Source organism: Corvus cornix, chromosome 9 (genome assembly GCF_000738735.6).
Source record: "Corvus cornix cornix isolate S_Up_H32 chromosome 9, ASM73873v5, whole genome shotgun sequence".
NCBI classification, from domain to species: Eukaryota; Metazoa; Chordata; class Aves; order Passeriformes; family Corvidae; genus Corvus; species Corvus cornix.
The window spans coordinates 24,873,185-24,888,444 of NC_046339.1; the positions used below are offsets into that span (position 1 = coordinate 24,873,185).

The following is a 15,260-nucleotide window of genomic DNA, read 5'->3' on the forward strand; positions in this document are numbered from 1 at the left end:
GGCAAGTCTCAGCATTTGAATTCAACTTGCAGGGAGGAAACTGTACTGCTGCAACAGTGGAAAAGCATGAAGAGCATGTGATGCATTTAATGCAGTAACAGGAGGGGGATATCTGTGTGAATACCACCAGACCACTGCCACTGTCTCTCTTTGCCTAGGAGAAACACATTCATTTCAGCAGCTTCCCAACAGCATCAGCAAACCCAGTCTGTCCAACTTCCTGAAGCCTCTGTAACCTCAGAACCAAGGTAAGGGGCAACCCACAATGGAGCAAGCTGCATTGGGAGCAGGGCAGGGCATCAAGCAAGCTGCTCCTAGCAGGGATTTCTCAAACAGGTTTAACTAGGGTAAGAACCAATGTGCTAAATATCACACTCAAGGGTTAAAAACTGCATTCCTTATGGGAAATGCAGCCATAACGAAGACAAGTTTTAGTTAAAACTACAACTATTGTCATATATATGGGTGTGTGTTTAACTGTACACTGCTTCACACTGAACTAAATTAGCAATTCTCTTATATGGAGTTACTTTTAAACTATTTTAAAAGCAAAATATAGGTGGAAGAATGCAAGACTTATGGAAAAACCTAAAAGACTAGCAAATATAAATCAAGAAAAAATGGGGAGCCACATCTGCAGCAACACAAAGTAGCCAGGAAGACATTTTTACTAAGGGATGACAGCCTGAGTCTTCACATCCAAGTAGGTTATTTCACCACCTTATAAATTTACTAACTGTAAAGGATTTTGGAAGGATTTAATGGCAATCCCGAAAAGAACCTAAATGTCAACAACCATTTAATCATGCAGCACAACCAGCCAAAAAGCAGGAAACATCATGTTTTCTCCAAGAGTGCATTCAAGCTTCCCTAGGCAGACAGTGAAAAACTGCTTCTTGAATCAAAAGCTTTCTCAGGGATCCCTCAGCACTATGGATGCTCACTCCAAGCTGCTAATTAAAAAAAAAGAAAAAGAAAAAGACAGAAAGAAGAAAGCTATTCAACTGCTTAAGAGATGTAGTGTAATAAGAATTTAACATCTCCAGAATAATTGAAAATGAGACAGAATCATGAATAAATAAGGCAAGTGAGACCAGCAAACAGACTCAAGCTGCTGGAGAAGGAGGGGAACTTGTGAGACACCACTTCCCACTCCACATCACCTTCCAGGTAACTATCCACAATCAGAGTTATTTGTGTTCCTGCAGGAATCACTAACACAGACTCCCTGCCCCTACAATGCTGTATCAAACACAATACAGCCAAAAAATCTTTGTACCTTTGCTATGGATGTGGTAATTGCTTGTCATTAAACTGTAATTCTTCTCTTCTAATTTTTATACAGTTTCTTAGATGTTTTTATACAGCTTCTGGTCAGAGTCACTATGAATTGTTTAGCCTTTTGAAAATACACATCATTTCTGGATGACACAAGAACATATAAATACTAATTATACCTGCACTGGAAGTGCTTTTGGAATAATGAATGCATTATTAATTACCACAATTATGAATTAGTGATGTAAGCTTGTATTTCTTGCCAAATGCTTCTAGAAAGGAACAGAATCTAGTCCAGCACAGCAATGAAAACTAACGTGGGATCTACAAATCTTAGACATGAAATATATTTAACCCCTCTTTTCAGCACAAACTGCAAAGCAAGGTCTACATGGGGATAATACTGGCAGCACAATTCACAGCCTAAGTTCCTACTCTGGGTGAAGAGATCCTCCATGATGCAACTTCTGAAAAGATTTGACAGAAGGGGTTCAGGTAAGAAATTCTCAGTTTCCTTTTGAAATTTTGGGTTGACAAGGCAGGCCCATACACCTCAGGACAAACCACAACAGTGTCAGGAAACAGATTTTACCGGTGCCACTCCAAGTGCCACTTGGGTGTACCTTTCATGCCAAAGTACACAAAAGAATTGTGATTAAGGCCAGAAGTATTCAGGACCTGAGCCACAGAGTCTCTGATGGATATTTGGGACATGTCAGGTGCAGAGCAGTGTGCTCCTCAGGGTTGCTGGAGTGACTGTCAGCTCCAGCTCACGGGTTCTTTCAGCCTGTTCAATCACACACTCACGAGGTTAATCACGACTAAACTGAAAGCCCTCTAAGCAAACCTGGCTGATGTGCAGTGCCCTGGATGCTCACATCCTGCAGCACTGCCAGTGCTGAGTCAGACCAAGGCATGACCTGACAATGACCAGCAGAGCAGGAACTCCTTCAAGGCTTCTTGGAAGCTCCTAAAGGAGCATGACTACTCCCATTGTATCTGCTTGCCCAATTGAACCACTGGAGATGTTGCTTCTCACACCCTGTTCTGAGACAGCCAGAACTGCAGATAACCATCAAAGAATGTGGTATTACTCAACAGGCAAACCAGATATGAAGAGAAAAATAGAGATATTTCAGTCAATGGGCTGGGCTGAGAGTTAGTCTATAGGAAAACTTTCTAACGAGGACAGAACCAAGGGTGACTCATTGCCTTGGGCCTTTGGTGGGATGGAAGCTCCAACTCCCACCCAAGGGACAGGAAATGGAGCAGCTGCACATGACCACAACACTGCCACTTGGACAGAACTGGGCCTGGCTCTGCCTGGCAGTTTGGAAATATTTTGAAGATGTAATGAGAACTGGACAAAAATGTCTTTTCTACTATTTTTTTCTATGACTCAGCTCTGGAGCTGAATGAGGACCCCATAAAAGAAGAAGGGTAAGAAAAAGAGTTCAGAGCCAACTTCCGAAAGTTCTGGTGAATGAACCCTGCATATCCCACTCACAGGAGGGGCTGGCACACTCCCATTCCCAAGTACTTCTGTGCAGAGCAGATATTTAAATATCTATCCCAATAACCTGTTACTAGGCTGATAAATATCTATCCCAACAACCTGTTACAAATATCTATCCCAATAACCTGTTACTAGTTGTTACCCAACGCTCCTGCCAGACCAAGGAACTTACTGTTTGAAGGCATGACGTGGATTCTGAGATGTAGCTCCATGTATCCCTGACCCCAGTGTTTCCCAGAGTTCCTGTCCCAAGAGGAAGCTGGGACAGGAACTTGTATGAACTATGAGGCACAGCTCTGCAGGGAAGGGAGCAGTGTGTGCTTTCAAACTCCATAGCAAGGTCAAACTCCCTTAAATTAAATGATGCAACTTTGTGCCTTCTCTTTTTTTTATGCCTGTAACTGACACCAGTAATTTCTGTCTGTTTTTTCCAACATACCTAAAAACATAATGCATTCCCTTGTCACCTAAGAGGTATGCTTTGCCTCCTTAGGATAACACATTTAGGGTGCAGGGAGAAGGACTTTCCCCTGGTTTGGTTTAGGTTTCCATTTCCCTGTGATGACTGGTTTGTGCTTCCTCACCAAACTGCCATCCAATAACCCCTCTCCCTTCTCCTTTTTCCCATGTCTTGTTTCCCACAGTAGAATTCCCATGTAATTTGTCACCATAATCCTATTTACTGTAGCAGGCAAAGGAATACCTTGGAAGGAGACAGAAGCATCTTCTCCACAAAAATGGCAATGCCATCTAGATTTGGCAGGGTTCACCTTATTTGCTAGTACTGACAAAACATTACCTCAGGACAGGCTCATGCCCTGCATAAATTCCCAAAACCGTGTCCATCAATGTGAGGATCCCCATTCTGGTCTGCCAGAAGCTAAAACGATAACAGTTCTGTTCTTTTGGACAGTCACACCTGGAGGAAAACCTCTTCAAGCACTCAAAACAAAAAGATACTATGAAGTAGGACTGAAATCCGAGATCTCTCAATCTTACCCTCTGAGAGGGAAACGTGTCTGGACACACAGTGCTAAGTCCTAGGCATGGAAAGAGCCAAACCAAAACTCTGACACCTCAGATAACAGATGAGAGGGATGAACATTTTATAAATACTCATTACATCTGAGCAGCTGTGTGGCAATAATCTGAGATTCAGTCATCTCTGATATGCAGATACAACTGAAATGAAGAAACAGACCTCCCTTTCTTTTTTTTATATACATGTACCTTGCAAGCAATTTTCAGCTTTTGACATAAAAAGGTTTAAAACCCCTTTTTAAGGTTAAAAAAAAAAGGGTAAGAAAAACCATTGGACAATCAAATATATCATAAAGCCACAGAAACTTAGTGAGAACAAATGGCTGAGGATACATTTCCTGCATGCTTATTAAGAGTACCTCAGTTTTTGACCAAATCTGCTGTTCACACTAGACTAGCATTATACCTAGAAAACTATTTAGCTATTTCTGAAAACCGTTTTTTTTTTCTTGATGAGAGAAGTGAGCACTGAAAATTTCCAGTAAATTGGAAGCCAATCTGCAGAAAGAAGATGTAACCTCACTGCAACACTCGTTGGAAGACACATTCTGAATGAAACAGTTTTGGGGGTTTTGTTTAGGTCAAGGACTTGTTATTTAAGCTACAAAGGTCACTAAGCATGAATCACTGTGGCTGAGTCTGAATCATATTGAGGGGTGGGACTTATTCTCTGGGAATAATTAATATAACATCCTTTCAAAATCATCACCACTTGTGCATGGTTTAAGGCCTGTAAAATCATGTGAAGTTTATAAATAATTTGAACTATTTGAGAAAAGGAACGTTCAAGAAATTAAGAAGTTATGAAAGCAGATAATAGTTCAAAATCCTTTACATTTTACCCCCCCTGGGCTTTGTCTTCAGTTAGCTGGGTTTCACACAGGCCATTTCCCCCTCTATGTTCTCACCCAGCTGTGAGTGCAGGAGTCTCACTCTGTGCTCTCTGCTGTGCACCATCACTCACAGTTTGGGGAATGTTCCAAGAGACTCTTTGGGGCTCCCCAGAAGGTCAGGGACAGCGAGTGCTCACACAGGTGGCTCTGGGGGCAGAGTGGGAACAGGTTCCTCCTGCCCTCTCTGAGCAGTGGCACAAGTGGTGCCACCACCTGTCTGATTACAGCCAATTCCCCGCTGCTCTAACAGGGCCACCATGGGCACCCTTTTCCATGGCATTGATGGAGTTTATTTACTTGGCCTCTCCTTTGTTACAGCAACATCAGCAAAAGCAGGTCTTTGTTAGTGGTGGCAGGAGGCATGAAAAGAAACTTTTTTACAAAAGGAGGATTTCAAAAGAAAAGAAAAAGCACCAGAATGCAGACCACTGAAAGGCTGAGTCTTTTTCCAACCCCATACAAGAGCATGAACTACTAAGAGGATATTTTAAAGCAGTGTTTTGTTTGATATAATACACTAAGTTCTGAAGGGATAAAAATGGAAACACTCTTAGAATTGAATTTCTTCAGCTTTTTTACCTATGCCATGAACGCTGCTCTCCTAACAAAACTGTGTGAGTGCTACACTGATCTAGCACACTCATGTACCTGCTGGCCCTGCATTCCCATCCTCCAGCTGCCAAGCAGCTCAAGGCTTCCCAACCATAAACCATGAACTTTCTGTCCATGCTCAGGTACTGAGGAGACACCCTCCAAGCCCACTGTGCTGCTCAGCCTCACACACTGCTCAGCACGAGCACCTTCCCCGTTTCCTGTGTGCTTTTCTCCAAATTACAATCATCCCTTTGTCCAACTGAACTATGGGATCCTCTTCACCCTCTAACCCTCTTCTCATACACCCTTTTTTCCTGCTGTTTTCCTAAAAGATTCCATAAATTATAAACCTTTAAAGCAGAACTGAAATCTGAAAGGTTAATTGCATAGTTTAGTACCCTTGAATTTTATCTTTTGATTTCAGCAAGTCAATTAACATTTAAAGAACTGGTTGCACCAAGGTGCTGCAGATGCTCTGAGGCATCTTGTGACGCACAACGACCCTAAATCTGTTTTAAAAGACTCCTGCTCTCTGGTAAACCATATTCCAGATTTGCTGTTTACACCCAAGACATACGAAAGGAAATGCAGGCTGGAGGACAACTGCTATTCTATGACATGCAGTGATTATTTGATTGTTCTTAAGATATGTCATTTTTGTGCTCCCAGCATGGACAACTTTTCAATATGCAAAGATTCAAAGCCCATGTCTCCCACAAGCCTTTAAAGCTGTCTGCTGAATTAAAATAAAGTTGTGTGGACGGCTCTAGTGTGTAGTTAATGAAGGTTACAGTTTGTATGTTCTTCCATAACTTCAAGTGCTTTTGACAGTGACCTTGCAGCATCTAGAATATTACATCAGAAGAAAATCAACCCAGAAGTTGCCTTGACTTTCTTTATGACCACACTTTGTTAGCAGAGCCTACTGGAACATGCATTTTCTTACCGGTATCTATGAACAAATATACCCTTAAAAATAGAGTTCATCATATTTTCGATTTCATCTTGGTTCTCTTGTAGCTGTGAAAAAGAAAACACAAAATAAATAAAAGATCATTGCTTATTATAATTTGGTATTCTACAATTCTTTATTGGGAAACCTTAGAAGACCTTGGAAGAGCACTTGAGTAAATTCACCATTTCTGCTTTTCCAGCACGTGCCTATATTGTGTGCATATACATACAAATATTTACATTTATATATGCAATGTCTTAATGGAAGAAAATTAACATTCACTACAAACACCAATTTAGTCTCTCAAATTAGTTCTTTGAAGTGATCATCAACTTTTGCTACTGAAAATGAGACAAGCAGAGACAATGTGTGCAGTAATGTCAGCAGTGCTGTGTTCACAGGGAAACACAGAGCTGAGTGAATGACAGCTGCAGAAACAAAGCTGGTTACAGATTGGTTTTGAAAAAATTAATGTCCTATTTAAGGAAAGGAGTTGAAGATGTTCTCAATCTTAAGGAAAAGACTGTCAGTTGCTTGAACTTCAGCACCCACAATAACTGGGTTTCAGAAGCAGGAAGATCTCCAGGATCAGAGCACACCTGACATCCAGGCCTTAGACTGCAAAAATCCAAACCCAATTCCAAATGAAAAGGTGTTATGAGCATGCTTTTATAAATAAGACCATTTTCTTAAAAATCTTTTCACTTCCTGGGTAATATGAGCATGTTTTGCAAGTACTATGGGAAGCTTACCTTGTGTCAATTAATATGTTAACACAACTTGGAATTAATTACAGTATTCTCATACTGTCAGATCTTGTACTAAACTAAGTAAGTATAACTTAATTGCACCTAAATGCAGCTTTGTTAATAAGATGACACCAATTTTATCCAATCAGCTTTTGGAGCAGCCATCATTCTTCCATCAAGGTGTTCATTACAGTCCAAGCACAGCACGACAGTGTGGGAATGTAAATTTGCCCACGTTCTCAGTAGGAAAACCACAACAGAGCCTTGCTAGTAGAACGCATATATGCATAAAATAATTAAACCTGTATAATTACTGATGTATATATTTAACAGATAAAAGGTTTTAAAGCCAGAGGCAAAATTGTGAGCAGCTGCTTTGACCTCCTGCATGGCATGAGCTCTGAAACACTTTCACCTAAGGGCTTCTATTTTTCAGCCAAATATTTCTCCTGCATCTTCCAAGTATGAGCTGAAGTAGCTTCAGAACTCAGGGAGTGAAGCCTCCCAGTTCACTAAAGTGTGAGGAGGTGCTGTCTCCATTTTCCATGTGGGGAAACCAAGGCATTGAGGGCTCTTGACTAAATTGTCAAAAGCCTGCCAAAGAAACTAATTTCACAGTAAAAGGGATTATGTACAAGAGCTGGGTGCACACCAGCTCTGCATACATGAACCAAGCATATTTAGACATGGCCTCTGGGAAAAGCACTATGTGCAGCATCAGCTCAACCCAAATATGCACAGACTAAATGCTTGTTTGAGACTTCATAACCCAAAGGGGACTGTGAGTTCCTAATCACTCCTCAGCTGGATGACTCCACAGGCTACAGGCAGGGAAATATGGGGGTAGAGACAGCCTAGCACAGGCTGTGCAGTAAAATGAGGATGGGAATGAACCAAGAAGCCTCAGAAGGCTTTCTGAAAAACTACCAGGGCCCTGGAAGGGGAAGCTCGCAGAGAACTCAGGGAATGATCTGTTGGTATAAAACCACACCACAGAAAAGAGGTAGGAGAGGATGGGACTTCCTGAGCCATGAGAAAGCTGAGCTACTGAGAAAAGTGTACTTTGATGTCTCACTGAGTGCAAAGTGAAGCAGCAGGGTAGAAGCCCGAGCAGCACAGAGGAAGGGACAGCATGGATGGCTTCCTCCCTCTTCTTCTGCACAGAATTTACAGCTCACCATAAATATGGTAAATTATCATCTGGTACAGGTACCCAGGTGCTGGGGCACAGCTGGTGTGGAAGCAGAATCAGAGATTCAGTAGGTCCTTGTGATACTCCTTTTACCTAAACTAAAATGTTAGTGTACTAACATTTAGAAGATACAATTCTCAAATGTATTTTAGATTCAGTAATGAATTTTCTCTGAAACTCTAATTGCTTTCTACACTTTCAAGTTTTCTAAACCATGCACTTGAATCTGAGTGCTTAACTTCAAGCATCTTGAGAGAGCATCTATGTCTTGGGACTCCTGCTCTTACCAATGCAAAAATGATTTCACACTCCCCCTTTTAAACAGAGGTAAAAAATGAGGGAAGCATTCTCTTGTTGACTCTGCAAGCAGGTTCAGAAGCTCAAAAAGACATGTATGACAAGCACAAAATTTGAATTACTGCTGGCAGATACTAAAAAGACAACTTTCTCTGCTTTGTGGCATATTGCTACAGAAATCATCCACTCGGGCTGAAAATCTCATTCATAAGACAGAGCTCCATGCTCAGCTCTCTCATCAGGCCTCTAGATGATGGCATGAGAATGAAACACTTCAGGAATTGTTCCATCTCCTCTGCTTCAGACTAACTTGCCACACTCAGCTGGTGAACTGTGCCTCTATCGCTTCGTGAAGACCAACACAATGTGCTCAGGAGGGGTTGTGAGGATGGCACTTCATCAAGGAATCAACTGAGGAAGTGCCAGCACAGAATGCCACGGTCAATTCAGTGTATTTAAACACTGGAATATACAGCATTACATCAGGAATTCTTACCCAGAGTCACTAAGCCATCTAATCCTAGGAGATCTCCTCTGCCCAGGTGCCCCTGGTGTGCTTACCCCACGGACACACTCGATCCCCAGCACTCCTCCCTGGCTATTCCCAGGCCATGCTTTGCTCAGCTGTCATGAGCTGAGCTGAGAGCCCCTGAACACACAGAGCCAAAGGTAAGGACTGCCAATTGCTGCTTCTCCTCTCAAGGCTCCCCAGCCCTGAGCAGCCTGGGCATCCTTACTGCACAGCTCCCCAGAGAGAGGATGTTCTGCAGCTCTGAAAGAATGGCAGGGGGAAGGGGCACAGAGAAGGCCCCAGCCACAGAGCCACCAGCCCAAGGTCATCAGCAGAATTAGTGCCTTTGTCCTCTGCACATTCAAAGCAACAATCAACAAATGTGGGATACAAACTCTGTCCCAGCTATTTTGCTTTTCAAAATGCTTTAGAACTCACATTCAATTTAATATTTAATTTAAAATGTTTTTCTCACAGTTTGGGCAGGAGAGATTGGTTTTGCTTTGTACCTTAATGCATGCTTTTCAAGAATTATGAAAATCAAATAAAGTTGTGCTACAGATCATAGGGGTAAAATAAAAATACATAATTGTAATTATCTCCAGACAAAGACTACAAAGTCAAGCAATTCTGAGTCAAAGTTATACCTAAAGGAATCCAAGGTGCACACAGGCAAAGCACCCAGACATCCTTAATTGCCACAGAGTAAAACAGTGGTGGAGAAATTTCAAAACTAATATATTAAAAATCATAAATTTAAATCTAAGCCATATAAACTTTGATTTTTCAATCTCTTATGAGTTTTACTTGGCATCTTTACACATTATGGTTGTTTGGGTGTATGTGTATTAATTTTCTACTTGTCATCTTTAAATTTAAGTACACCTCTAAAACTGAAATTTCCTGTGATATAATACTTTATTTAGGGATGATTACAGCAACCTTCTGATGGTTTTTCTCACCTAATGCCAGACTCGTACTTACTAAAGGTGACTTTAATGTCTCCCTAGCTCCTTCTCCCTGAGAGCAGGTGCTATAGCCCCAACTCCAGTGTTTCCTGAAAACAGCTAAAAATGAAGGACTAATGAGACACTGTGGAGTTACTGCAGTGATCAAGGGGGAAAGTGGGCAGTGCAGGGAGGGAACGTGTGATCCTCCTGTCAGAATCTTTCTGCATCATCACAACAGAGACTACTTGCAGTTTGAGACTCTTCCTGCCTGGTCATACATAGAAGCCTGAGAACAGAATTCTCCTGTGTGTGCAGAACAGCACCACAAACTCAACTGAATGTGGCAATACAAGATTCAAGTAGTGTGCTTGAGACCACACGAACACCACTGCAGAACTGAGCTCTTTCTCACTGTGGTACTCAAGTCACAAACCACCCTGGGCTTTCTGTTGGACAGAATGCACATGAACCAGGAAAAAAAAAATAGTCTTTTCACTTGCCTCTTTTCTTTTCTGAAGCAGCAGCTCCAATCTTTCATTAGCTCTTTTGCCAATCATTTTGTTTCTCTCAGCTTCATACTGCCTCTGTGTATTGTCCTGATGAATGCTCAGGTTTAAGGCAACATTCACAAGAGCAGTCATAAGCTTCATAGCTGCAAAGGCACAAGACAGATTATGAGTCTTTACCTGTAGTCAGAGCTCAGAAAATACTTCCTCAGCAGATCCATACAGCAAAAAGCCTCTCGACCTTGGCACAGCCATCTGGAAAGGCACTTTCACCCAGGCAATACCCAGGTCACTGGCCCACGGTCAGAAAGCAGAGTCTATACCCCACACTGAGCTGCAGGCAGTGCTCCTTGCTGTCTTCTCCAGACAAGCTCTGAGTGCACCAGGGAGCCAGCTGTGAGCCTGCAGCATCAGGGCACCATGAAGGCAGTGGCTGGGGAGTTACAGCCATTCTGCACAGAAGAGTGCCACCAGAGATGGCTCCAAACTGAGGGTGACCTTAACCAATGGCTGCTGAGGGTGGCTCAGTTCACAAAGGACCACAGCACAGCTTCTCTGAAGGCAGGTCTGACAATGCTCTAAAGTCAGCTGTACAGCCATATAAAAATGCAGTTTTTATTTTCACAGATGCTGGATATAATATTGTTCGTGTCTGCTTTTCAGTACTGAAGTTTATTTTTACAAAAAACATTAATAAGGGTCTTTCCCAAGTTCTGTGTGGTTACATAGCACAACACATTTTACAATACTGAAAAACCAGAAAAATAATGCAACAAACTATCACATCCTCTCTGCATGCTCCTCTAAATATGCAGCATTGCTTCAAGGTAGAGAAGCAACCACACAAATGGAGAAGTGAGCCTACTTGGGTTGATTTACACTGCTATAGCTCAAAGCAGGTACCTCTTCCTGCAGTGAATCATCTCTCATTCCAATTGACTAGCATAGAGGAAAACTGAAAACAAGGACCTAAAAACACTCCTTCTAGAAGAAATGCAAGTCTACAAGTAGATTTTCAAAAACTTTATCAAGACTCCATGCTCCATGGCATCATGCTGACCTCTGCTCTCTGCAACTGCAACACAATTAAACGTGCTGGAAATTTGTAGAATCAAAGCAAAGCCTCAAGCTTGCTACAACAAGCAAACAAATAAATAAATGGCATGTATTGTCACTGGTAAATGCTGAGATCTTTGGCAGCTCCTATCCCTAATGCAATGTTAGATCAATGTGCCATTAATGCAAGAAGTCAGCAGTGGCTGAAATAACCGCAGTCAGCTGTGATGAACCTCACCTTCAGCATCAGCTGATTCTTGCTGCAAGCTTCTAGCCACCAAATCCATTCCAAACAGGGAAAACTCTTTCTTCCATAGAGCACAGCTCTTGGGAAATGACTAATAGGTGGTTCTGTTTCCTGTCTTTTAATCAAGCCTCTCATACTTTCCAAACATCCGCCCCAGCAGGGATGGACCACTCACTCCCAGGGACCTGAGTGCAGAGCTCACTCCATAAACTCTTCCCTATGAACCAGTCAACCACAGTCTGAGCAAACAGCAAATCAAAACCACCCAGAACTGCAGACAGCCTCAGATGGAAGGGAATATAATAGTTTAAATAACAGGCATGGATTTCCAGCAGGTTATCTAGGCTCAAACAATGCTCACCTTGCAATACTGAATTTGTAGAGGAAACTCCAAACCTGGCAGCTTAAGCCTGCAAGATTCAAGGTTTTACCATCCCATTGCTGAGCATGGTAAAGAACCACAAGGGAATGTGTTTCCAAAGGAGTTTGGTCACTGTGAGTTGAAGGGTTTTCAGTTTTAAAACCAAAATCCACTCAAATCTGGAGTTGTTTTTTCAATATAATGGGAAATCTGCCTCTTACTTTGATTCTTAACAAGAGATGAAATTTAAATAAATTCTGATTGCATTTGTTGAACACTGGGTATCGATACACTTGAAACTTAAAGAATATGTATGAGGCCGTTTGTGGAAAGACTAAATAGTGATAAATACTGGCCATAGAAACCTTCAGATTATGACAAATGTCTGCTGTAAGAGTTTTAAATATCTGGCATGATCTATGAACCTTGCAATAGGATGGATTTCTTATCACCTGACATGACCAGCTGCAGACACCTACACCCAAGCCAGCCACCCTGGTAGTGCTTTGTAATTGAGAAAAATAGTTCCTTGTGGAGAGCAATTCATCCCTCTTACAGGAGACATCTCATATAGGTGTGATGAAATACATAAGGAAAGCCCATTTCCATCTAATAATACACCCAGGGCTTTCCTTAGGTGAGGCAGCTGCACTGAAAGGTGGTGTGGCTGCAGGCAGAAGACAGGGAGTCCTACAAGCACGGTCCAGTAATCCCAAACCTTATGCTTCTCCTGAGTTAAGGCACAGGGTTTTTTTTTTCTGGTGGATGGAAATTCTTTGATAAGACAATTGTCCTGATACTTCTTTAGAATAAACTTATACTCTAAAATATAAAATTACTCCAACGTTCTATACAACAAGTGAACAATTAATAACAAAATACAAGACATAAGCATGCCACTTTTGATTCTCAGGATTCACTGGAAGCCCTGGGGATGACAGGAATCCCTAGTGCCTCAGCACACTCCTTTCCAAATAAAAAAAAAGGAGTATTTTAAGTATAGTTGTACCATGTGTGGTACTGGGATTTGATGAAGGTTTCCAGAGTTTGGTCAGGATCCACCTCAATCCCAATTACAAGTGCTTGTGGCAGTGGCGTGGTGTAGGAACCCAGAGTGCTGAGAATATTTCTCTGCCTGTTTTTAAGGGTTCTTACCCCCCTGAACAACACTGTTTTAGCTTCAAACCTTGGAAAAAATTACCAACAGTAAGACAACAACAACTAGAAAATACAGTGGTGTGAATTAGGTGATAGACTAGTATGTAAGATTGTCACAGGGTGAAAAATTTAGAGGCTTTGGGCTTCTCTTTGTAGTAAATAGGTAAGAGTAAAAAATGCCAAAATGGAGGATTGTTGTTGTTCTCTAGACCTTCTTTTCCTTCTTCTACCACTCCATATTCTGCAGTAAAAGTGGTTTGGATTGACTGGATAGAAAATTCCGCAGTTCCTAGTCGTGTTACTGAATAATTGGTAGGAAAGTGAAAATAATGTACGTTTTTAGTAACTATTGGTTAAAATATCTTTAAAAGGCTGTGTAAATCTTGATAGAGAGTCTTCACTCCTGCTTTTCTGTGCTCTATGCTGTACCTGGGTCACGCAAGTGGCTCAGTTCCTCTGATAAGACTTAACAAACAACTATCTGGAAGCATTGCAACTAAAGGAAAAGTCTCGGTTTATCTTTGAAACTCCTTGCAAGGACTTTCAGCAAATTCTCTCCCATCAGGAGAGACTGGATTTCTGGCACAGTGCAGTGCCAGCGTGGCAGTGGCAAGCTGTGTGGCAGAACCCTGGCGTGCAGCTCACTCACCAGCCAGTGTGCTGGTGTGCCGGAAGGCGCGGACCTGCGAGTCGGAGAGGCCGGTGAGCAGCGAGATCACCGTGTCCATCATGTACTCGTCGTAGATGATGCTGTACTGGCACTGCCGGATCAGCACCCCGATGAACTCGCAGAAGTTGGAGCGGAACTTCTTCCACTGAGGCCCAGGCATGGTCAGGGGATAATCGCCACTGTCCTGCAGAGCAACAGAAGAAAAAGATCAAGTATTAAAGGGCTCCCCATTTAATGGGTTTTAATGTCGGTGTAGCCATCGTGGTCTAAGGTTCTAAACTAAACGTCATCTTGTTCCTTCAAGCCAAGGGAGGATAACAAATAAAAACAACACATTATTCTTCAGTAAACAGGGAGGCTCATTGGCATGAACTACTTTTGCAAAGATGTCATTGTAACTGTTTTATACCTGCAGTATTGGCTCCAGATAGTCCAAAAAATGTATCAAGACTCAATTATTTTCCCTGTGTCCTGGGTTAGGAAGTGGGAGCCAAGGATAAGATGGGACTATTTCAAAGTATTTAAGATCAAAACCTAAATAAAAGCTTGTGTGATTGACTGGTTGTCATTTTCCACCCCCACTTCAACTCCAGGTTAAATATTCTAATCAGCTGGATGCCCCTCCCCACAAACTTCGCTTTGCTCAAGCTTACAGTTGAGTATGGTTTGCTCAAGCTTACAGTTTCCTTATCAGAAAGCAAACACTGCCCTGTTTTATCTTGTAAATGCAGCCTTTTTCTAGTGGTAGAACCTGCCTTCTGATAGCAGTAATGGAAATTTTACTACAGATTCATACACCTCATCTTCATTGGCATGTTCATTTAACGCCTCCCCAGGTGTGCTCTTCCTATATTCACTATATATACTGCATTATGGGGAGACTGTCCCCCCCACAATCAGAAAATGCTTTTTCCCCCTCAGTGGAAAAGCCTGAGTACAAATCCCCCTGACCACTGGATTTGTAAGCCAATTCCAGAGTATCCAAAACATCACGGCAGTAATGCTCCATCCTGAATCTCTCAGCCAGGATAAGAAGTCAGTAGCACCAAAGTTACATCCATTTGTACACATTTATTCTGTGGTTTTGTGAGGAACAAGCACTTTCCTCCTCAGGACTTATCACCCAGACTGAACCATGCCAAGGCAGCGAGGTCAGCACAGAGGAGCTGCAATCAAACAACCCTGAACCTAAACTACATGAACAACACTGCCCTTTGGAAACCCCCTAGCCATCACATTTAACCAAATCACACCCATTTCAACCACACCAGAATAACCTGATGGAT

The 15,260-nt window shown here is 42.1% G+C and overlaps 1 protein-coding gene across 8 annotated transcripts in view; it reads right to left on the reverse strand.

The window, feature by feature from the left end:
- Window positions 1-15,260, reverse strand: part of STAG1 (stromal antigen 1) — a 174,141-nt gene that overhangs the window by 61,062 nt on the left and 97,819 nt on the right. For all 8 annotated transcript variants that reach the window (XM_039556958.1, XM_019292879.3, XM_019292877.3 and 5 more), the window contains 3 exons: window positions 13,954-14,158; window positions 10,477-10,628; window positions 6,269-6,342 (listed from right to left, as the gene is read on the reverse strand). In XM_039556958.1, the coding sequence (XP_039412892.1) occupies window positions 6,269-6,342; window positions 10,477-10,628; window positions 13,954-14,158 (431 nt within the window). The remainder of the gene's footprint in view (window positions 1-6,268; window positions 6,343-10,476; window positions 10,629-13,953; window positions 14,159-15,260) is intronic.